The sequence below is a fragment of the Gobio gobio genome (genome assembly GCF_949357685.1).
Source record: "Gobio gobio genome assembly, chromosome: 15".
NCBI classification, from domain to species: domain Eukaryota; kingdom Metazoa; phylum Chordata; class Actinopteri; order Cypriniformes; family Gobionidae; genus Gobio; species Gobio gobio.
In genome coordinates, this window is record NC_137108.1 from 2386172 (window position 1) to 2411920 (window position 25749).

A 25749-nucleotide genomic window follows, 5' to 3' on the forward strand; every position below is an offset into this window, starting at 1 on the left:
CGCCTCACTCCAGAGCGCGTCCGGTCAGTGTTGAACTGCTTGAATACGTTCAAAGGCAGGACAGCGGTCCCACTGAAATTCTTTCAGAGGCTCCTGGGGCATATGGCATCTGCAGCCGCGGTAACGCCGCTCGGATTGCTTCATATGAGACCGCTTCAACGCTGGTTGCACGACCGAGTCCCGAGATGGGCGTGGCAGAGCGGTCAGTACCGGGTCCTAGTTACTCCTTACTGTCGCCAAACCTTCAGTCCGTGGTCAGACCCCTCGTTTCTCCGGGCCGGAGTGTCCTTAGAACAGGTGTCGAGGCATGCTGTGGTCTTCACGGATGCCTCATCCACGGGCTGGGGGGCCACGTACAACGGGCACGCAGTTTCGGGTCTGTGGACGGGGCCCCAACTGCGTTGGCATATCAATTGCCTAGAGTTACTGGCGGTACGTCTTGCCCTGGCCCGGTTCAAGAAACCGCTTCGGGACAAGCACGTACTGGTCCGTTCGGACAGCACTGCGGCCGTTGCGTACATCAACCGTCAGGGTGGTCTACGCTCCCGTTGCATGCTCCGGCTCGCCCGCCATCTCCTCCTGTGGAGTCAGAAGTTTGTGAGGTCACTTCGTGCCATTCACATCCCAGGTGCGCTGAACCAGACAGCCGACGAGCTCTCTCGCCAGTCGACACCTCCGGGCGAATGGCGACTCCACCCCCGGAGCGTCCAGCTGATATGGGACCACTTCGGAGTTGCACAGGTAGACCTGTTCGCTAAATATTATTGAACTAAAATATAGGCTATTTATTTTAAAAATATTTAAGGTGAATGGTCACATTTGACCACCAATGAGTATGAGTGTGAGCAATTAGTAAGGAATACCTGAGGCTAAATACAAGAAAAACATTAAAATTAATGTTCACAATGTTGATCTCCATCACTCTCCATAATATAATGAACCTGTAAATATGGTTGATGTAATAATCAATGCACACCTGTACAGTGAAGCTGTCGTGTATCCGCTTAAGCCATTCACATGTACGAAAAAGTAGAGACGATTGTAGACGAAAATGAAGAGAGATTTTATTTTATGCAAAACATTTTAGTCTCGTCCTTTTTCGTCAACAATAATGCATGTTAATTTAATCTTAGTCAGTGTTTTTGGACATTGGTTCATAGGGATGGGCGATATGGCCTTAAAAATTTATCCCGATATTTTCTAGTATTTATTGCGATAACGATATCAATGACGATAAATGTAGTATCATTTCCCATGTTTTTGGATTTTAAGTGAAAGCTGCATGCATTCTTGCGAGTTTCAGAAAAACAAACAATGATCTAAAGTAAAACGTACATGTCATCAAATATAGGCTCCTATAATACATGAAAAAAAATAATGAAAAAAAAATAATAATAATAATTTATATATATATATATATATATATATATATATATATATATATATATATATATATATATATATATATATATATATATATATATATATATATATATATATATATATATATATAATTTAATTAAATTTTTTTTTTTTATGTAAAATTCCACACCAGCCTTTTCAGAAATGGAAAAGTTGCAGATATAATTGTCTTTGTAAAAGTGCAGGTAATGTTTAAATAGTGCAACTGTGCTAAAAAAAAAAAAACATCACACAATACAAATAATAATAATTTTGAAATCAATGACAAGTTTTACATGTAAACCGATTCTGCATTTATTCATACATGGTGCAAACAGTGGTAAAAATAGCAGAAACAGCAAAAGTAATTATCCCAAAAATGTCTTCAGATTACAAAAAAGTTGAAAATAATGATTTAATGATAGAACTTCAGTAATTTGAGTTGATAAGATAATACCACGAATTCTTCTACTAATAAAAATAAACTGCACTAAGGAATAAAGAGCTTCTGGGTTCATGAATATTAATCACGTTGTCAGCGCTCATTCAAACTGATTTGCTGAAATCAAAACAGGCGCAGTAATAGGTGCACGCCAGCCAATGAGATTCCCGTTTGTGCATTCGTTTCTTCCTGTTCACGAAAGGCTGAATAATTCCAAATAAACGCCATTATTTTACAGGAAAATACAACAAAGGATATTGTTTACATGTAGCACGTCAATTCTGTGTTGTGTAAGTCTCTCTCGCTCTCTCTTTGAGTGTGTGTGAAACACTGAGCGCTCTCAGTCGCGCCTCACACTAGTGTTTAATGTGCGTCAAATACACTGCGCATTTATTGAGATGAACTGAAATAGTATGCTTTACCGATCGATTGAGACAGAGCGAATCTCTTAAGCGCTCAGTCCAAGTGTTCAGCGAGTGAAAATACATCTGTATGTACAGGTTCAGATTACCCTCAGGTAGCCCCTCGTTTAGCTATGAACTCTTCCGCAGCTTCCGCCATAGTTGTTTTCGCTCTGCATGTGAGATGCAGATTCAGTGCCGCCGCTCCCATCACGCGCTGTGCGTAGAGCACTGAGTGCTGCGGGGGCACCACAAGACAATCTCTCTCCAACCCCCGTTCAGCCATACAGAGTGACGAACGCAGCCACCGCGGCCATCATAAAGTAATAACGCTTAGGGCATCAAGAGACGGCCGGCGGTGGCACGGTGCGGATGGGTCGCGCTATCAACTAGGCTTTATCGTTATTATCGCGGGAAGACAAATTCTTATCGTGGGGCGAATTTTTACCGGTATATCGCAAACGATAAGATATCGCCCATCCCTAGTGGACACACCCCCTACTGCTGATTGGCTCCCTCTCTCTCTTTCCTCCCCCATCATGAGTGGACACGCCCCCTACTGCTGATTGGCTCTCTCTCTCTCTCCCCTCCCCCATCATGAGTGGACACGCCCCCTACTGCTGATTGGCTCTCTCTCCTCCCCCATCATGAGTGGACACGCCCCCTACTGCTGATTGGCTCTCTCTCCTCCCCCATCATGAGTGGACACGCCCCCTACTGCTGATTGGCTCTCTCTCTCTCCTCCCCCATCATGAGTGGACACGCCCCCTACTGCTGATTGGCTCTCTCTCTCTCTCCTTCCCCATCATGAGTGGACACGCCCCCTACTGCTGATTGGCTCTCTCTCTCTCTCCTCCCCCATCATGAGTGGACACGCCCCCTACTGCTGATTGGCTCTCTCTCTCTCTCCTCCCCCATCATGAGTGGACACGCCCCCTACTGCTTATTGGCTCTCTCTCTCTCCTCCCCCATCATGAGTGGACACGCCCCCTACTGCTGATTGGCTCTCTCTCTCTCCTCCCCCATCATGAGTGGACACACCCCCTACTGCTGATTGACTCTCTCTCTCTCTCCTCCCCCATCATGAGGGGACACGCCCCCTACTGCTGATTGGCTCTCTCTCTCTCTCTCCTCCCCCATCATGAGTGGACACACCCCCTACTGCTGATTGGCTCTCTCTCTCTCCTCCCCCATCATGAGTGGACACACCCCCTACTGCTGATTGGCTCTCTCTCTCTCTCTCCTCCCCCATCATGAGTGGACACACCCCCTACTGCTGATTGGCTCACTCTCTCTCTCCTCCCCCATCATGAGTGGACACACCCCCTACTGCTGATTGGCTCTCTCTCTGTCTCTCCTCCCCCATCATGAGTGGACACACCCCCTACTGCTGATTGGCTCACTCTCTCTCCTCCCCCATCATGAGTGGACACGCCCCCTACTGCTGATTGGCTCTCTCTCTCTCTCCTCCCCCATCATGAGTGGACACGCCCCCTACTGCTGATTGGCTCTCTCTCTCTCTCCTCCCCCATCATGAGTGGACACGCCCCCTACTGCTGATTGGCTCTCTCTCTCTCTCCTCCCCCATCATGAGTGGACACGCCCCCTACTGCTGATTGGCTCTCTCTCTCTCTCTCCTCCCCCATCATGAGTGGACACGCCCCCTACTGCTGATTGGCTCTCTCTCCTCCCCCATCATGAGTGGAAACACCCCCTACTGCTGATTGGCTCCCTCTCTCTCTCCTCCCCCATCATGAGTGGACACGCCCCCTACTGCTGATTGGCTCTCTCTCTCTCTCCTCCCCCATCATGAGTGGACACGCCCCCTACTGCTGATTGGCTCTCTCTCTCTCTCCTCCCCCATCATGAGTGGACACGCCCCCTACTGCTGATTGGCTCTCTCTCTCTCTCCTCCCCCATCATGAGTGGACACGCCCCCTACTGCTGATTGGCTCTCTCTCTCTCTCCTCCCCCATCATGAGTGGACACACCCCCTACTGCTGATTGGCTCTCTCTCTGTCTCTCCTCCCCCATCATGAGTGGACACACCCCCTACTGCTGATTGGCTCACTCTCTCTCCTCCCCCATCATGAGTGGACACGCCCCCTACTGCTGATTGGCTCTCTCTCTCTCTCCTCCCCCATCATGAGTGGACACGCCCCCTACTGCTGATTGGCTCTCTCTCTCTCTCCTCCCCCATCATGAGTGGACACGCCCCCTACTGCTGATTGGCTCTCTCTCTCTCTCCTCCCCCATCATGAGTGGACACGCCCCCTACTGCTGATTGGCTCTCTCTCTCTCTCTCCTCCCCCATCATGAGTGGACACGCCCCCTACTGCTGATTGGCTCTCTCTCCTCCCCCATCATGAGTGGAAACACCCCCTACTGCTGATTGGCTCCCTCTCTCTCTCCTCCCCCATCATGAGTGGACACGCCCCCTACTGCTGATTGGCTCTCTCTCTCTCTCCTCCCCCATCATGAGTGGACACGCCCCCTACTGCTGATTGGCTCTCTCTCTCTCTCCTCCCCCATCATGAGTGGACACGCCCCCTACTGCTGATTGGCTCTCTCTCTCTCTCCTCCCCCATCATGAGTGGACACGCCCCCTACTGCTGATTGGCTCTCTCTCTCTCTCCTCCCCCATCATGAGTGGACACACCCCCTACTGCTGATTGGCTCTCTCTCTGTCTCTCCTCCCCCATCATGAGTGGACACACCCCCTACTGCTGATTGGCTCACTCTCTCTCCTCCCCCATCATGAGTGGACACGCCCCCTACTGCTGATTGGCTCTCTCTCTCTCTCCTCCCCCATCATGAGTGGACACGCCCCCTACTGCTGATTGGCTCTCTCTCTCTCTCCTCCCCCATCATGAGTGGACACGCCCCCTACTGCTGATTGGCTCTCTCTCTCTCTCCTCCCCCATCATGAGTGGACACGCCCCCTACTGCTGATTGGCTCTCTCTCTCTCTCTCCTCCCCCATCATGAGTGGACACGCCCCCTACTGCTGATTGGCTCTCTCTCCTCCCCCATCATGAGTGGAAACACCCCCTACTGCTGATTGGCTCCCTCTCTCTCTCCTCCCCCATCATGAGTGGACACGCCCCCTACTGCTGATTGGCTCTCTCTCTCTCTCCTCCCCCATCATGAGTGGACACGCCCCCTACTGCTGATTGGCTCTCTCTCTCTCTCCTCCCCCATCATGAGTGGACACGCCCCCTACTGCTGATTGGCTCTCTCTCTCTCTCCTCCCCCATCATGAGTGGACACGCCCCCTACTGCTGATTGGCTCTCTCTCTCTCTCCTCCCCCATCATGAGTGGACACACCCCCTACTGCTGATTGGCTCCCTCTCTCTCTCCTCCCCCATCATGAGTGGACACACCCCCTAGTGCTGATTGGCTCCCTCTCTCTCTCCTCCCCCATCATGAGTGGACACACCCCCTACTGCTGATTGGCTCTCTCTCTGCATGCCGGTCTGTTATTCTAGGGACAGCGACTTTACATTTTCACGCCCCTAAACATGATGCAGAACAAAACCAACTGTGATTGGTTGCTTTACATGTCAGTCAAACGGCCTCTGGGCGGTCCTTCTGATGCTGCGTTCACACCAAACGCGAATTGAGCGTCTGGCGCGAGTGATTTCAATGTTAAGTCAATGGAAAGGCGTGTTGACGCGCGTCTGGAGGTCCCGCGGCGCGAATGGCGCGAATTGGACGCGAATTGAGCGTCTTTAGCGATACGCGCGTTACACGCGAATGGTGCTTTTGTGCATTCACGCGTTTGAAGCGAATTCGCGTCTGACGCCCAAGTTGAAAAAATTTAACTTTGGCGTCAATTCGCGCCGCGCTAACCAATCAGGAGCCTGCTCGCTGCGGTCACGTGGTAAAGTGACGTGATGAGAAAACCTGCATAATTTAAAAATACAACTATTGTGTCACAAAATGTAGTTTTAAGACTTTTTCAGGTGATAATGTAGTAGTTTAAAGCTCAAATCTGTGGTTTATTTATAAAGAGAGCGCCTATTTAAAAAAAATAATCTTGTGTTTTTGGAGTTGTGAGCTCCAGGCGATCAGCGGGCGATCAGCGCTCATTAACCCCAGCGAGAGCAGCCTTTCCTCAGCCAGTCCTTCTGCATCTGCTGCTGCTCTGATGGCCTGTAGTGGAGCATCTTGTGTGGATCTAACGGCCGATCTTTGCTCATGAATCTATACTTTGTTGTCTGCCAAATCGTTTTGACTGAGGGCAAAGAGAAGTGTCATAACTTTATATTTTAAGGATATTTAAATATACATGCAATGAAGATAATGTAGGAGTTGCCTGGACCACATTTGTGTGGCTATTCATGCTTAATATATATGTTTAATGAAAATGAAAAGAGGCAGAGGTGTTTTATGACATATTTCTCCTGGAGTGCCTTGAACGCGCGTCAATTTCGCTTCCATCGCTCGATTTCTAGTTTCACGCGCGAACATTTTGAATGCATTCGGGACGCGCGAATGCATTCAGAATGTTTGCGCGTGAAACTAGACGCGGTAGACGCGATTTTGACGCTCAATTCTCGTTTGGTGTGAACGCAGCATGAGACCAGACCTTCTGTAAGATCTGGCTAGATGGGACTGGGATGCCCCCAGTGGGCAGATGGCAGGGCTTTGGGTCTCTGAAGGCGGATCTCACCAGCTCATGGACGGCCTCCAGGGGCATCTCCTGGATGGGCTCCCTCAGCAGGCACAGTGTGCCCAGGGAGGAGCCGAAGCAGCTGGGCAGGTAGGAGCCCGTGATGGAGATGAAGTAGTCTTTCCCCCTCTCCAGGTGCAGGACCAGGATGTCCTCCAGCTGCTGCTGACCTGAGTTCAGCTCTGGGGCTGTGGAGCGGTTCACAAACACCTCCAGGTCGATGTCCACACTGCCGCCTACACAATCACATCACAGGAAGTGAAAGCAAATTAGACGTGGTGATAATTAAAGGGATAGTTCACTCAAAAATGAAAATTCAGTCATTAATTCATCATGTCGTTTTAAACCTGTAAGACAGGAGTGTCCAAAGTCCGGCCCGCGGGACAACTTCTTAATTCGTTCTCCCTGGTTAAGTAAATCGTGGCCACGTTGAACTAATTCGTTCTCCAATTTTATTAAAACTATAGGGAACGGATTATGACAATGTGGCCACGATCTAATTAACATGAGGAAACAAATTATTAAAACATGCTGACGGGTGGTAATGAATTGTTAATTCGTTATGCAATCATGGAAAGCAATTATTATTATGTTTTGCACTCTGCGCAAAAGTTCAGTTAAGAATTTTGGCCTAATAGTTAATTTTAAAACTTTGATCTAGGCCTATAGCCTGTATATTTTTATTTATATAATTAGGCCCATTTATTCGTTTAATTTTACCTCTTTTTTTTTTGTACAATTGATATAAGCCAATTTAAATTTAAATTAATCCTGCGCGCTGTGCAAAAATCAGTTACAAGAATGTTGGCCTAATAGTTAATTTACTTTTAAAACGTTTGTGGATTTTGTATATTTTTGTTTATATAGCCTACATTTTATTTATATTATTAGGCCCATTTATTCATTTAATTTTACAGCAGTTTGTGTGTACAATGGATGGATATAAGCCAATTTAAATTTTAATCATGCGTGTTGCGCAGAAGTTCACTAATCAAAATTCTGGCCTAATAGTTAATTTACTTTTAAAAATTTTCTGTATATTTTTGTTTATATCATTTTTATTTATATTATTAGGCCCATTTATTCATTTAATTTTACAGGACTTTTTGTGACTAGCCTAATTTGTAATTTGAAATAAAACATTTCTCTTTGAAAAATGTTGTTGTTGCTCAGTTCTTAAGGAGGTAAGGCTGTGGTCTGAGCTAAAAGTGATACTATATAAGTATACATGTAGATTTTTTTCCTTTTTCGGAGTGAGCGGAGCGCGAAGCAAACTGCGTTGAGCGCTGAGCGATAATGAGCGGAGCGGCCTGATGTAGCTTTGAGCGATAATGAGCGGAGCGGCCTGATGTAGCTTTGAGCGCTGAGCGATAATGAGCGGAGCGGCCTGATGTAGCTTTGAGCGCTGAGCGATAATGAGCGGAGCGGCCTGATGTAGCTTTGAGCGATAATGAGCGGAGCGGCCTGATGTAGCTTTGAGCGCTGAGCGATAATGAGCGGAGCGGCCTGATGTAGCTTTGAGCGCTGAGCGATAATGAGCGGAGCGGCCTGATGTAGCTTTGAGCGATAATGAGCGGAGCGGCCTGATGTAGCTTTGAGCGCTGAGCGATAATGAGCGGAGCGGCCTGATGTAGCTTTGAGCGATAATGAGCGGAGCGGCCTGATGTAGCTTTGAGCGATAATGAGCGGAGCGGCCTGATGTAGCTTTGAGCGATAATGAGCGGAGCGGCCTGATGTAGCGTTGAGCGCTGAGCGATAATGAGCGGAGCGGCCTGATGTAGCGTTGAGCGCTGAGCGATAATGAGCGGAGCGGCCTGATGTAGCTTTGAGCGATAATGAGCGGAGCGGCCTGATGTAGCTTTGAGCGATAATGAGCGGAGCGGCCTGATGTAGCGTTGAGCGCTGAGCGATAATGAGCGGAGCGGCCTGATGTAGCGTTGAGCGCTGAGCGATAATGAGCGGAGCGGCCTGATGTAGCGTTGAGCGCTGAGCGATAATGAGCGGAGCGGCCTGATGTAGCTTTGAGCGATAATGAGCGGAGCGGCCTGATGTAGCTTTGAGCGATAATGAGCGGAGCGGCCTGATGTAGCTTTGAGCGATAATGAGCGGAGCGGCCTGATGTAGCTTTGAGCGATAATGAGCGGAGCGGCCTGATGTAGCTTTGAGCGATAATGAGCGGAGCGGCCTGATGTAGCGTTGAGCGCTGAGCGATAATGAGCGGAGCGGCCTGATGTAGCTTTGAGCGATAATGAGCGGAGCGGCCTGATGTAGCTTTGAGCGATAATGAGCGGAGCGGCCTGATGTAGCGTTGAGCGCTGAGCGATAATGAGCGGAGCGGCCTGATGTAGCGTTGAGCGCTGAGCGATAATGAGCGGAGCGGCCTGATGTAGCGTTGAGCGCTGAGCGATAATGAGCGGAGCGGCCTGATGTAGCTTTGAGCGATAATGAGCGGAGCGGCCTGATGTAGCTTTGAGCGATAATGAGCGGAGCGGCCTGATGTAGCTTTGAGCGATGAGCGATAATGAGCGGAGCGGCCTGATGTAGCTTTGAGCGATAATGAGCGGAGCGGCCTGATGTAGCTTTGAGCGATAATGAGCGGAGCGGCCTGATGTAGCGTTGAGCGCTGAGCGATAATGAGCGGAGCGGCCTGATGTAGCGTTGAGCGCTGAGCGATAATGAGCGGAGCGGCCTGATGTAGCTTTGAGCGATAATGAGCGGAGCGGCCTGATGTAGCTTTGAGCGCTGAGCGATAATGAGCGGAGCGGCCTGATGTAGCGTTGAGCGCTGAGCGATAATGAGCGGAGCGGCCTGATGTAGCTTTGAGCGATGAGCGGAGATTCTCACCGCTCCACTCCACTCATATGCTCTGATTTGGACTGGAAAAAAGACAGAAAGACCAAGTCAGAAACGCATGTTTTGCAGTGTGGTGACCTGTGGTGATCTAAATAGAGCACTTGTTAAAGTTAAATAAGAATAGAGTTCTAACTCAGTAAAATTATTTAAATTTCACCCATTAAAACTTTTTGGTTGAAGAAAGCTTTACAGATATCTCATAATTAGCATTTTCAATCATAATTTTGACTTTCAATCCAAAAATGTTTTTTTTGATCTCAGACCTAATTTCAACTGTTCATCTCACAATGAATTAACATGTCATATTTTTGACTTTTTATCTAATAATGAGGACTTTTAAAATCATATTTTCAACATTTTATCTTATAATTATGACTTAACATGTCATATTTCTGACTTTATCTAATAATGAAGACTTTTAAAATCATATTTTCAACATTTTATCTTAAAATTATGACTAAGCATGTCATATTTTTGACTTTGTATCTAATAATGAGGACTTTTAAAATCATATTTTCAACATTTTATCTTATAATTATGACTTAACATGTCATATTTCTGACTTTGTATCTAATAATGAGGACTTTTAAAATCATATTTTCAACATTTTATCTTATAATTATGACTTAGCATGTCATATTTTTGACTTTGTATCTAATAATGAGGACTTTTAAAATCATATTTCCAACATTTTATCTTATAATTATGACTTAGCATGTCATATTTTTGACTTTGTATCTAATAATGAAGACTTTTAAAATCATATTTTCAACATTGTATCTTATAATTATGACTTAGCATGTCATATTTTTGACTTTGTATCTAATAATGAGGACTTTTAAAATCATATTTTCAACATTGTATCTTATAATTATGACTTAGCATGTCATATTTTTGACTTTGTATCTTACTATTATGACTTTTAAAATCATATTTTTGAAAGTTTAATTTCATATGATTAAAAGGTCAATTAAATGCCAATTTTATGCCTTCATTTTTTCATTTAATTTGCCAGAAAAATGTAAATACACAACACATTTCTGGGGGAAAACAACATTTCATAGAAATTAAGTTGTTTTCTGTTTTTTTTTAAATAGTGAAATTGCTGTTTTTATGAATTAAATTAAGTAGACATGCTTTTTGATTATTACAATTTAATTCAACCATTAAAATGGAGTGCAGAAAACACAGAATTGTGGTAAAAATTATTTCATAGGGCCCTAAACAGGTCATTTTAGTTCAACTTTTAATAAATAGTTTAAGTTTCATGATTTAAATTCATTAGATATGCTTTTTGATAACTAAAATTTAATTTAACCATTAAAAGGAAGTCCACATTTTTTTTTTTTTTTTTTTTTTTTTTTTTTTTTTACATTTTATGTGCAGTGAGAGAAGCCCATTGGATGTGTCTTTTTGCAGCATTTGGATGTGTGAGGACAGAACGATTACTTGTTGTGTCACACCTGCTTGTGTTGGGAAACCTAGTGAAATAACCGATGAGCTATTAGCAAACACAAGAGTGTGTGAAACCTCTCAGTAAAGCAGTGGCAGCAGCTTTAGCACAGCTCCATGGCTTCCCAGCGAGTGTGTGTGAGTGTGTGTGGAGGTGCAGCGCCTCACCCTGGGCCAGGAAGCCTTTGGCTGGGTTTGCGGTGAGCCAGGGTTTGCTGTAGGCCGGCTCTTCCAGCTTCGGGATAAACTCAAACTGACATGGCACCTGTCCATCATTGAGAACCGTCACCGTCTGGGCCTGATGCTGCATGAACTTCACATCCTTGAAGAGGAACTACAGAAAGACAGCAAAGGGAAATACAAGGCATTCATTTTCCTTTTGGAGGATGAATAAGTCAATAGTTAGGCCTGTCACCATAACAAATTTTGTTAGAAACTATTGCGATAAACGATAATACTGTCGTTCTGAGACCATTTTCATCTACAATAATGATAATGGCATAATAATGCAGGCACACCTTTTCAAAGATCAATACACTTTTATTTCTAAAGACTATTTAACACTGAAAACGGAAAACATTTTAAATATCCACAATAAATGAACAAAACAATAAAAGCAATGGAGTCTCAGTCTGTTCACAAACTAATGAATAAACAGCTGGAAAACTGCAGCGGATGGGAATCCATTAAAAATAATTAACTAATTAATCACATTTTTTTTGTAATTAATCACAATTAATACATTTTTAATGTTTTGATATTGTAATAATTTCAGTTCCTCTCCAAATTAATGTAGAAACTATTTATTGACAGCATATTTTAAATATGTGTTGTATTGTCATGTTTTTATGAATGAAGGCCAGCATCACTGATAAAGTCTCTATGAAACATTAATGACGATATATTACAGTATAACTGAAAGCTCCCAATCTCAACATTTATTAGGCTTTAAAAAAAACTACTTTTAATTTAAGTGAACTTAAAACAAACTCTACATAACCCCATTATAATAAATGTTATTTTTACCCATGGCCTTCCCTGTTAGACATACACAGAAATGTAATAGTTATCAAACATCTTTCTTAACTTCATAAATAATACATGAATACATGATACTGTCACTTTAAGAACAGCCGCGCATCTCATTATCTCACAACTCTAAAAGTTCATTTAAGACGTTATTTAACTAATTTAAGACCCTAATATGAGAATACTCAAAATTAGGGCTGCACGATTTGGGGAAAATATCTCATTGCGATTATTCTGGTTGCAATTGCGATTTAAATGCAATTATTTCTTTTTTTTTTTCTTCTTTACAAATTAAAAGTGTGTGTGTATATAACATTTTGTGTTTATATTAATATGACTAATAATAATAATTATGATTATTATTGCAAAAAAAAATTATATTACTATTCCAATAACATTTACATTATTAAAAATAGAGTATTTAAGAATAAATATAACAATATAATACTACTAATAATAATAATAATAATAGAAAACTTATTTGACAAAACTGTTAATATGCAGACCTATGACAAAAAATCATTAGAAAGGTCTAAGGATTTATTGTAAAATTATTATTATAAAAATCTGTGCTTTTTATGTGATATCAATTTTGTCTTTAATATGAAATATGAGCCTCTTGTGCATCCACTGTTGGAGAAAAAAATTTGGATTGTCATATACATTTATTTAGAGAAAAGTATTATTTTTCTCATTTGTTACCAAAAAGTGTCATTCATACTGGAGGCCAGAGGGCGCCCTCGAGCAGAAACTCCACATTAGCCTCAGAGAAGTCATGGCTTTCAGGAAATCCCTAACGTGAAGCTAAGCTAGCGCTGTAGCTGAATAAAGAGAAGATAGAAACGCTTTGACTGAGTAAACATGAAGACAATAAACACGACTGCATCAAGAGATGGTGTATTTGACTTCTTCAAGCCTTCTCGGGTATTTTCATAATAATAAAGAAGTGCTGATTGACATAGAATTTATCACAAATTTATAGAACAACACATTGTCTGCCTCATTCTGTGATAAGAAGCTCACAAACACTCAAATGACTATGAATTGAGTTAAAACATATTATTAAACTTATTTTGTTGGACAACAGGTTTGTGAACACTTCACATCACTTGTTTGTGCGTTTGCTTTTTCAAACGCGTGTTATAAGCGACTCAAACTCGCAGACGGGACAGCGTTTGCTCACAGAGCCGCTCTTCACTGACACGCTGGGCGTTTATTCATTTCATTAAAATCGCAGCCTTTGCATTTTCATAATCGCACATAAGCCAAATCGCGATTGCGGTTCATTTCGATTAATCGTGCAGCCCTAGTCAAAATTCTCTGTTGTTGTTATTGTTTGTTCAAGAGCAAAAGAGAACTCGATGTGAGCAGGAGACTGACGCCAGTCTGTCTGTGCGTCGAGTGTGTGTGTGTGTGTGTGTCAGAGTGTCAGAGACACACACACACACACACACACACACACAGGGCACTGACATACAGTCTTGTCACGCTCAGAAGCATTTACATGTATAAGAGCGAGATCAAATAATGTAATGCTCGGCAAAAATGGATATAAAAACGGACGCGGCTGGAAAAATTATTGAGCTCATTTTTTTTTATTGTGCGATTAATTGATTTATTGACTATCGCGACAGGCCTATCAATCAGTGTTAATTTTGACAGCATATTTTGATTTAGTTTTAGTCCTAGTCTTTTGACTAAAATGCCATTTAGTTTTAGTCATATTTTAGTCTCCTGAATTGTTTTTAGTTTTAGTCTAGTTTTAGTCTCCTAAAATCTAATGAGTTTAGTTCAATTGTAATACATTAAGCATTTAAGCGTCACATAACCGACTGTCACTCGAACTGACATTTTGACATCATTTTGTTTTTGACATTAAAAATACACGAAAGAGCTCAATTCACTTTTGTGTTTGTTTTTTAAAAACATCTATATAGTTTTTATAACTTTGTATTTCTGTTTTAGTCAGTAGGCCATATCAGTTTGTTTATTTATTTTTTTAATTTCAACTAACATTTATTTAATTTCAAGTAATGAAGATTTTTTTAATGGTTTTAGTGAACTATTATAACCCTGATACTTTATTGAATGTGTCAAATACTGGTCTTTCCTCCTGAATATGAATTAAATGGGAATTAAATTAAATACAGTTTATTGTGTAAGCAAAATCGAATATATAATGCGTGACTTTTAATTATAAACCTGCTGGAAATACACCGGGACTCTTATTTTGAAATCTCGCCTCTATTGCAGTTGCAGGAGCTCATTCAAGTTCAGGAGATATAATATGCATTATTACAACCATCTAAAACATATTACTATATAAACATGGTAAAGTAAACACTGTCATTATTCATCAGCATTACTTCATAAACACTTGTTTTCCAGCGGTTAGATCAGTTCAGATCAAATGATCAAATCTCTTCCCTAATCGTCCCTCACTAACATTTCCGTCTCGTTTTTATTTGTTGACGAAAATGACAGTTGATTTTCGTCACAGTTTTTGTCATCCAACACTAGTTTTTATTTAGTTATCGTCTCGTTTTCATCAGTGAAAAAAGGTTGTTGACGAAAATTATGACGAAAATTGTTTGTCAACGAAATGAACACTGCTATCAATAATGACCCACCTCTATTTGAGACACGGTCACTGAAGGAATACAGTCATTCTCCAGCCTGTCGATGCGCCTCACGATCTCCTCAAATGTCCGTTTGTAGGACTCTTCGTTCACCAGCTTGATCTGTGCAGAGCAAAGGCAGACGTCAGCAGAGATGAATAAAGTACTGGAGACACAGACTTGAGTAAAAGTACAAGTTCCTTATCAAAAAAGTGAGTTGAGTAGAAGTTGAAGTGCTCTTTAAGCACCACACTTAAGTAGAAGTACTAAAGTATTCAACATTTTTTGTACTTAAGTATTGCAAGTAGTTTATTTTAAAATGTACTACTCAAGTACAGAAAGTAAAAGTACAAGTATTGTGTTATGTAGTTATTAAAGAAAGTAGTCAAAAGTTTGAACGTCATGTTGTTTTTATTATTTCAAATGATTAAGCTAAAGGACAATCACAATGTTGATAGGTAATTTTTCTACATATTGTCATATCAATAACCTGAAAATACTGTAGTTCATTAAGATTAAATCTTACTAACCACTCTTACTATAAAAAAAAATGGGGTAAGCACACTTATATTCTCATTTCAAGAGGTGTTCTGAGTAAATGATTTGTTTGTAACACTTTACAATATGGTTTGATTTGTTAAAGGGTTAGTTCAGCCAAAACTGTAAATTGTGTCATTAATGCCTGAGCCTCATGTGGTTGGACACCCGTCAGACCTCCGTTCATCTTCAGACACAAATGAAGATATTTTAGTGTAAATCTGATGCTCTGAAAGGCCTCCATTGGCTCAACTTTACACTCTCAAGACCCTTAAAAGACACTAAAGACTAAAGTTACAAAGTCCATCTCACTACAGCGGCTCTACAATAACTTTATGAAGACGAGAATAGTTTCTGTGCGCAAAAAAACCCTTAATAACGACTTATATAGTGATGACGATTTCAAAACACGGCCTCATGAAGCTTCGAAGTGTTATGAATCAGTGAGTCGATTCAGCAGTTCAGAGCATTATGAGTCAGTGAGTCGATTCAGCAGTTCAGAGCGTTATGAGTCAGTGAGTCGATTCAGCAGTTCAGAGCGTTATGAGTCAGTGAGTCGATTCAGCGGTTCAGAGCGTTATGAGTCAGTGAGTCGATTCAGCAGTTCAGAGCGTTATGAGTCAGTGAGTCGATTCAGCAGTTCAGAGCGTTATGAGTCAGTGAGTCGATTCAGCGGTTCAGAGCGTTATGAGTCAGTGAGTCGATTCAGCAGTTCAGAGCGTTATGAGTCAGTGAGTCGATTCAGCGGTTCAGAGCGTTATGAGTCAGTGAGTCGATTCAGCAGTTCAGAGCGTTATGAGTCAGTGAGTCGATTCAGCGGTTCAGAGCGTTATGAGTCAGTGAGTCGATTCAGCAGTTCAGAGCGTTATGAGTCAGGGAGTCGATTCAGCGGTTCAGAGCGTTATGAATCAGTGAGTCGATTCAGCAGATCAGAGCGTTATGAATCAGTGAGTCGATTCAGCGGTTCAGAGCGTTATGAGTCAGTGAGTCGATTCAGCGGTTCAGAGCGTTATGAGTCAGTGAGTCGATTCAGCAGTTCAGAGCGTTATGAGTCAGTGAGTCGATTCAGCGGTTCAGAGCGTTATGAATCAGTGAGTCGATTCAGCAGATCAGAGCGTTATGAATCAGTGAGTCGATTCAGCGGTTCAGAGCGTTATGAATCAGTGAGTCAAATCAGCGGTTTGGATCGCCAAATTTCAGCAGTTTGACGGTTTGACACACGATCCGAATCATGATTCATAACGCTCTGAACTGCTGAATCGACTCACTGATTCATAACGCTCTGTACCGCTGAATCGACTCACTGACTCATAACGCTCTGAACCGCTGAATCGACTCACTGATTCATAACGCTCTGAACCGCTGAATCGACTCACTGATTCATAACGCTTCGAAGCTTCATGAGGCCGTGTTTTGAAATCGTCATCACTATATAAGTCGTTATTTAGGTTTTTTTTGTGCACAGAAACTATTCTCGTCTTCATAAAGTTATTGTAGAGCCGCTGTAGTGAGATGGACTTTGTAACTTTAGTCTTTAGTGTCTTTTAAGGGTCTTGAGAGTGTAAAGTTGAGCCAATGGAGGCCTTTCAGAGCATCAGATTTACACTAAAATATCTTCATTTGTGTCTGAAGATGAACGGAGGTCTGACGGGTGTCCAACCACATGAGGCTCAGTCATTAATCACACAATTTACAGTTTTGGGTGAACTAACCCTTTAAGTACAGTAGTGAAGTAGTTCTACTTGGTTACTCTACATCTCTGTGCGTCAGTAAGGCACTGAGAGCGAGGACTGTGTGTGTTGACGGCCGCTGTTCTCACCCCTATCTCCAGCAGAGAGCTGACGGGTTTGTGGTCGCTGGTCCTCAGGGTCATGTGGCTCTGGTAATTCAGCTGTTTAATGCTCTTCCCCCTCCACAGGATGCGGTCACACCACGCTGGGACTCGACACTTCTCACTGCAGAAACACAAACACACACACTAATATAATACTATACTAATATAGCTGCGAGCAGCAACAACGGGGACAAACCCTTGGATCACGGAACGGATGCACATCAGGAACATGTATATCAGACAACTTTAGGCGGCGTTGTCTTCAAATGCTTTGGGTAGCTTCAGGATATGCTGTTGTGCCAATGCGTCAAAGCATTTAAAAATGTTTGCAATTTATGACAAATTTCAAAATGGCGGACATGAGATTCATCCAATCCTGGACGGAATCATTATCAATGGATTTGGCCTAAGCACTTCACAAGATATGAGCGAAAAGAGCTTTTTTTTAGGGCTGTCAAAAGATTAATCGCGATTAATCGCATCCAAAAAAAAGTACATAATATATGTGTGTGTGTACTCTGTTAATTATTATTTATATATAAATACACACACATTCATGTATATATTTAAGAATTTTTTTTTATTTTTATATATAAAACATTTATATTTATATATATTATAGATTATATAAATGTATATACAGTATATACATGCAAATATTTCTTAAATATATACATGAATGTGTGTGTATTTATATATAAATAATAATTAACACAGTACACACACATATATTATGTAAACACAAACTTTTATTTTGGATGCGATTAATCGCGATTAATCTTTTGACAGCCCTAATATATATATATATATATATATATATATATATATATATATATATATATATATATATATATATATATATAGCAAATACTGTTTTTTTACTAATTTAATATGAGTATGAATTATCAATTATTATTTATTTGTTAATATAGTTTGTGATTATAAAGTAAAAATATAAATAAGATTTTATTTTTTAAATGAATGAAATACATTTTTTACAATTCTTGTATTTTTATGGATTATTGCAGTGTTTATGGTAAATGATTTATCGGTGCACATCATTACTGTGTTAATAATCCTGAGTCAGAATAACTTCATCTCTTCTCTGATGACGAGGGCGGGGCCACCTGTCACTCACATGAGATCCACCAATAGCAAACCACCACCATCCAATCAATTCCTCACAGACACACTCAAGCCCCGCCCTACATTTGTTCTTGTTTGAGAAGCGCTTCACTCGCGTGATTTTTTTCCCCAAACCAGTTAAGCGCAAACCACGCCCCTCACGTCTATGACTCGATTTCATTGGTCGCCTCTGTCACGTTGTCACCTGAGGAGAAAAGTTTAGATCAGCAAGGTCGGTGATGGATCCGTTGCTAACAAACGGTGAGATTTGTCCTTCTTTTCGCGTTTCAGTATTATTTAATTATTAGAAGTATTTGTAGGTTTTAAGTATGCTTATTATATAATTAATTTTAACTTATTTTATCTTATCGTATGAATTTCGATCTCCCTCAGTGGAGGGCGCTTGTTCTGGCTGTGATGAAGACCAATCATTAGATCTGAAGGTTACGAATTTTAATTTCATTAATTTGATGTAACACCTTTCTGATAATTGTAATATGATTTATTATTTTAATAAACTTTGTTTACTGTTATGTGTCGAAACGTTAGTGCCAGCTCAGTTAAAATATTTGGAACTCTTTGTCAGCTTTACATAGTAGGGTGGCTAACATTTCTTTTTAATTCACAGAAATTGTTACCTCCCGGGTACAATTATCATTTCTGCACCTATCATTTGTGCACTCCAAAAGGCCAATCACACCTGGACCACACAAGTTTTGAGACGTCTTTCAGAATTGAGTTGACAGAAGTTTGTGAAGTGAAGGAATGGGTGAAAAAGCTTAGGGAGTCATCAGGAGTGAGTTGGAGAGTGGCAGTGACAAAAGCAAACAAGGGACAACGTGTGCTTTATAAGGTAATTAAAATATGTATATATTTTGTTTTAGTGTGCCAGTAAGAAAGGATGGATGGATTTTCGTATGCACAGGTAATCTGAAACAGAATGGCCTGCACTGAGGTCGGATCTTACCATCACCGAGTCCACCTGGGATTAGACGGAGAGATTGTTGACAAAAAACAAAACAAAAAAATGAAATAACATGAACAAAACATGAATGACTGTATTTTTATGGTAACACTTATTAGTTAACATTAGTTAATGCATTAGTTAACATGAACTAACCATGAACAACACCTTCAGCATTAGTTAATCTTTGTTAACGTTAGTTGACAAAAAATCCAGCTGTTCGTGGTTTAGCTCATGTTATTTTACAGTGCATTAACTAATGTTAACAAGATTTTAATAATGCATTAGTAAATGTTGAAATGAACTTGAACAGAGATTAACAAATGCCTTATAAGTGGTTAGTTCCTGTTAGATAATTCATTAACTAATGTTAACTAATGAAGCCTGATTGTAAAGCGTTACCAACAACTGTTTATGACATTATTTTTGAAAACATTCTCAATTTAAAGCATTTTTTAGAAGTGCGAATAACTTGTGAAAAAGACACCACATGATAATTGAAATGGGCTGATGACATCACTGTTTTCTCCAAAGAGGCTGTATAGCCGGATCAAATTATGTTTCATTATTTTCCTGTTTAACACTGTGAAGCTGCTTTGAAACAATCGGCATTGTGAAAAGCGCTACATAAATAAAGTTGGCTTGACTTGACTTGATTATTACAGTGAGGAGCAAAAGAAAAGTTTGGAAATGTAGACTAATATTTCCTATTGGCACACTAATGCAAAAGATATAAATAACAAAATGAAAATCTAACATGCCTAAGACTTTTGCAGAGTTCTGTATATTTAAAATTCATATTCTATCTATATCTATCTACCGGCTCTTTATAGATGCCAGCACAATGTTTGTGCCCGATCAAGCACGGCTAATCAAAGGCGGCTGTCAAAAAATACCTGCTGTGAGGCTAAAATGGTTTGCACTCTGGTAAACACAGTAGACAAAAGGGGAGGATCTAGTAGGTGGGTTAGCAAAGAGAAGATGAGAGAAAATAAATGAATTTGCTTTTGTCAGCTACTTTGTAAGTTTTTTTTTTTTTACTTTTCAGGAGCAATGATCCCCATATACCCACCTACCCAGCTTCTGTGCGTTTGTACAATGTACACAACCATAACATCTTCGTTGCGGAGGCACTAAGGCACAGGGATGTGGGGGTCAAGGCAATTGAAACCCTGACTCAGTTGTTTGAGACTGGGCACAGCCCTACAACAGCTCTGGCAGTACTGAAAAGTGACCTGTTGGCTGAGCATGGCAACAAATATGTTTATGCCTCAGCTAACCGTGCCCTTTGCCCAGACCTTCAGTTTTGCTACAGGTATGTGCAAATGTTCTTGGTCTAAATCAGTAGCTTTGACAGTCGTATGTAGTCAGAACAATCAATTCCATTTGCAGGCTGTATCAGAAGGTGAATAAGCAGGAGTTTGGAGAGCAAAGTGGAGAGGGAATGCTAGCAGCTTTGGCAAGGCAGGTAGAATCCTACAATTCAGGATGTGATGACAGCTGTGCCAGGTTTAAAATGTCCTCAGCAGGAACACCACTTGTAGCCATTTGTTCCCCAATGATGAAACGAACACACAGTCTTTCCAATAGTGGAGAAATGTGTTTTATGGATTCATCTGGTAACATGGACCGGGAGAACTGCAGGGTGTTTCTTCTTCTCACACACACTTGTGCTGGTGGACTTCCTCTTGGAATAGTGATAACCCAGTCGGAGGATGAGAGGACAATTAGTGAGGGATTGGAGCTCCTGAAGTCCTTATTGACGAAGGATGCCTTTGGAGGGCGAGGTGAGGCAGGCCCTTGTGTATTTCTTACAGATGACTCCAAGGCAGAAAAGGGAGCTATAGCCGAGGTCTTTCCTGAAGCCACACAGCTGCTCTGCATATTTCATCTTCTGCAAGCTGTGTGGAGGTGGTTGTGGAACAAAGAACACAACATTGAGATGAAGGACAGGCAGACACTGTTCAGCATAGTAAAAGACATGCTTTATGCCAGGGAGATGAGTACAGTTGCATTGCTTTACCAGCAAGCCCTGGACAACCCTTTGACCAACAGGTAGAGGAAATAGTAGACCGGTAGAGGTAGCATAAAGATTTTATTAGTACTTTTGGTATGTTCACCCTTCAGAGGCTTATTTTGATGGATTTATTTTTTTTAATTATTATTATTTTAACTCACTACAGATACAAGAAGTTCCTGACCTATCTACAGGGTCTTTACAGTCGACGTGAGAGTTGGGCTCTCAGTTATAGGAGAGACTTGCCAACACGGGGCAATCAAACAAACAACTACGTGGAGGCTGCAATGCGTGTTTTGAAAGACAAAATACTTCAAAGGACAAAAGTGTTCAACCTCCCTCAACTATTCAACATTTTTATCACCCGACTAGAGATGTACTATGAGGCACGTGTGACAGACGTCGCACTTGGTCATTGGGAGGCATTCCAGCGGTCAAGATTCCTTGCTACAGAAAGTGATATTAAAGCGTCTGATATTTCTCAGGTAAAGTATAATTTTTAAATAATCATTATACAATTCATTATAAGATCTTTATGCTATCTGAATGTCACATCTTAATTTTTAATGTGTCATTGTTAGGTTGAGGAGAAGAAGTTTCAGGTGAAATCATCCACATCAGGGCATACCTATACAGTGGACATGGAGTTGGAGCTCTGCACATGTCCAGTTGGCCATAGTGGGGCACCATGCAAACACCAGGCAGCAGTGGTGCGAAATTACAACATGACCTCCATCAACTTTCTGCCCACAACAGCTGAAATGAGGGCTGAGCTGCTGAAATTAACGAAAGGTAATTATTTCTTTGCAGCATCGGTTGTCACACATGTTCCGACACTGTTTTTAAATACCTTCTTTAGATATTTGAACATATATGTCCATTTCATATTCTTCACAGCCTCAGTTTCTCTTGACTTCCTGAACCCTTTACGGCCAAATTTGCCTAATCCGAGCACATTAGCACCAGGTAAGAAAACTCAAGTGGAACATAGAACATTCATTATACAAGCTTATTCTAAACTAGTCAGCAGGTTGACATTCATATAAACTTTTTGTAGACATGCCTCCAGGGCAAGAAACCTGCAATACTGATGATCAGTACAATTTCAGTGCTCAAGATGATGGTCAGTATAAATGGAGGGTTGGTGCTGTTTTGTTTTTCATTGTATTCTTTTTTTCTTGTTTGTAATGGTGGCATAATGAACAGAAATTATCTGGCAAAATGTATATTAATTTTGTATATGTGTATGTTATGAACAGTGGACATGCATCAGCTTGACCGGTGTTCTCCCAGCTCACCTACTCCAGAGGCCTCCTACTCCAACCAACCCCGTATGTGGAGTAACTCAGAGGGTGGTGAGTTTATGAAGCTTAGAAGATTTAAAGTTATAGTTCACACAAAAATTATTTTCAAATTTACCCTCAAGTCATCCAAGGTGTATCTGCCGTTCTTCTTTCAGCCAAACACAATCAGAGTTATAAATAATATCCTGGCTCTTCCCAGCTTTGTAATGGCATTGAAAAGTGCTTGAGTTTATGAAGCTCCAAAAAGCACATGTATCCATCATAAAAGTAATCAGAACGACTCCAGTGGGTTAATAAAAGCCTTCTGAAGAAAAGCGATGTGTTTGTGTAAGACAAATATCCGGTTACACTTAGGGTCTAAATGTTTATTAGGGACAATTTATTTCTGTATAAACAATAAAGCTATTAGAAAACACATTGTATCCCATTTCTCAAATGATAAGAGCAGAAGCATTGAATAGAGGCAGATTAGTTTTGTTTCCTGGTCAAGTGTTTGTAGCTATTTCATTTTTATTGGTTGTTGCAATTTAATTGTTTTATTGTTGTCTTGTTAATCAGAATCTCTACCTCAATCTCCTGTGAGGAGGATGCTTGGACTACTCGGTGAACTAGCTGAGAACTCCAACTACAGTGATGCCATGACTATGATGTCAAAGCAGCTTGAAAAGATTCAGCACAACCCGACCCAACTGATCTCTGCATTTTACTGTTTTGGTAAAGGGATGTTGGTGTCAAAACGTGCAGCAGCGTTAAGGCGAGCTGCTAGACGACCAGGTCCCATTATTGGCTGTCAGCCAACAGCAGTGGCCCGAAGATCAACTAAGACTGGGTCCAGACGGCGTCTGACAGCTGGACGTCCCAGAAAAAGTAGTTCTGGTTTAGAGCATGACTACAGTAAAAGGGGAAAGGGGGGTAAAAGGGTTGTCAGGGTACGACACAGATTGTCAGAATCTGTGGCAATGAATTATTCACATCAACCTTAAAATGGCAGACGTTTGTATGATGTGTGTGTATGTGTTTTGGGGTAGGGGGTGAATCAATGTTGCCGGGCGTGGTTTTGGTGTAAGGGGCGTGGTTTGCGCTTAACTGGTTTGGAGGGAAAAAAGAAAAAAATCACACGAATCATTCACTCAACAGATTCGTTCCGGAAAGGGAGTATCCCTTCAATAGGTCTTTTTATGGAATCCCAAAGTGAAAATTAAATAAATACATAAATAAATATACAAAGAAATGTTAAAAAGCAAAAATAAATAAATATATAATTACATATACATAGAAAAGCAAAAAATAAATAAATTATTATTTATACATTTATTTCCTTATTTATGTATATATTTATTTTTCCCACGTGGACAAAGGAAATGTATAAAAATATATATATATAAATGTAAAAATACATAAATGTAGAAATGAATAAATGTGCAAATAAAAAAATATAAATTAATAAATGTATTAATAAATAACAATAATAAATAAATAAATAAATAAATATGGAAGAATCAATATACATAGATAAGGAAATAAATGTATAAATAATTATTTATTTTTGTTTTGTTTTTTGCTTGTATGTATATTTATTTATTTTTGCTTTTTTACATTTCTTTGTATATTTATTTAATTTTAATTTTGGTAGCTTTGGGATTCCATATTTGGAAGTGAAGGACATAATTTAATGGAAAAAGTAATTTGTTTAAAAACACATCTACACGTATGTTTGATTTTAGATAAATTTGAAGATAACTCAAATTCTCAGCTTTGTGGTAAATTGATATATATATTTATATTTATTTATTTATTTATTTATTTATTTATTTATTTTTATATATATATATATATATATATATATATGTGTGTGTGTGTGCACACTGTGCAGTGCACACTTAATACCTGCTGCTGCTATTGTATCAAGGGCTGGTGGTGAGTAACAGTGAAAGTTACCGCATTTCTCCATTGCTAAGAAGCATACCATGCCAGTGATACACACATCTTACAGTGTTGCTATTTATTTTCATAGAATTGCATCTCAATATTAATATCACTCACTGTCATCTAATGGTATTTTTGAAGTTTGTATGATGTGGGTATGTGTTTGGGGATGTGAGGTGAGTGTTTAAAAATGTTAATTAGTAGACAAATTAATGCAAAGTATTATTTATCAATTTTGTGCTATGAATTCTTGTTAACAGTAGCAACTGCACATACAAACTCCTTTCACCCATTTAATGTTAAAGTTTTTTTTAAATAGAAATTGTGAAAAGTATGTAATTGCCTTTTATGTACCCATGGCATGTTTGTATTTCATCTGTTTTTAAAATTACTATACTTAATTTACTATATTTTTTTGCTTTGTGTGACCAAACAGCTAAAGCTATATTAAAGAATGAAGAATCGATTAAAAATTTGAGGTTTTTTTTCCTTTCTTTTAAAATTTTTTTTTCTTGTGTTTGTAGATTTTTGTTCCATACAGTAGTACATGTGTAGTTTCCTCACTGTTAAGCTCATTTTGTGTGTATGTGTGTGTAGTTTAGGTTTGACTAAAATCGTATTTATTTTGGACACTCGTTAACACTAGCAACTGCACAGAAAAGGCACTTCTTTTTTTTGCAATATTTTCATTCATCTTACGCACCTTTTTAATGTTTTTTATAAGTTGTATATTCTGTGTAACCTATAAAAACATTAAAAAGGTGCGTAAGATGAATGAAAATATTGCAAAAAAAGAAGTGCCTTTTCTGTGCAGTTGCTAGTGTTAACGAGTGTCCAAAATAAATACGATTTTGAAAACATTTCACACAAATAAGTGAATAAATAGAAAATAAAAGGGATACTTTTATTTTAGTACACAAACGCGAGCATCCGTTTTGTGTTTCAGCAATCAGCGCTGTGACAAAAAAAAAAAAAGCGCTGTGACAGAGTTGACCAATGAAATCGAGTCATAGACGGGAGTCAATGCTGCGGGGCGTGGTTTTGGCGTAAGGGGCGTGGTTTGCGCTTAACTGGTTTGGGGAAAAAAATGACGCGCTTCACTCAGATATACGGCACAATAGATAAATAAATAATTTTAACCATCAAGCTTTTATTTTGACAGTTCACTGGT

General features: G+C 40.4%; 2 protein-coding genes across 5 annotated transcripts in view; one reads left to right on the forward strand and one right to left on the reverse strand.

Annotated features, from left to right (window-relative positions):
• The window catches only part of inpp5b (inositol polyphosphate-5-phosphatase B), a 131390-nt gene that overhangs the window by 26857 nt on the left and 78784 nt on the right, over positions 1–25749 (reverse strand). For all 4 annotated transcript variants that reach the window (XM_079837289.1, XM_079837290.1, XM_079837291.1 and 1 more), the window contains 4 exons: positions 17228–17363; positions 14884–14994; positions 11393–11558; positions 6920–7155 (listed from right to left, as the gene is read on the reverse strand). In XM_079837289.1, coding sequence (XP_079693415.1) covers positions 6920–7155; positions 11393–11558; positions 14884–14994; positions 17228–17363 — 649 coding nt within the window. The remainder of the gene's footprint in view (positions 1–6919; positions 7156–11392; positions 11559–14883; positions 14995–17227; positions 17364–25749) is intronic.
• On the forward strand, positions 18607–25122 carry LOC307138595 (uncharacterized protein; the record flags this gene model as incomplete). The annotated part of the gene is made up of 11 exons (XM_079837014.1): positions 18607–18628; positions 19057–19163; positions 19252–19292; positions 20380–20646; positions 21515–21833; positions 21930–22140; positions 22246–22314; positions 22406–22471; positions 22608–22703; positions 23211–23366; positions 25103–25122. The coding sequence occupies 11 exons, from the start codon at positions 18607–18609 to the stop codon at positions 25120–25122; spliced, it is 1374 nt and encodes a 457-aa protein (XP_079693140.1).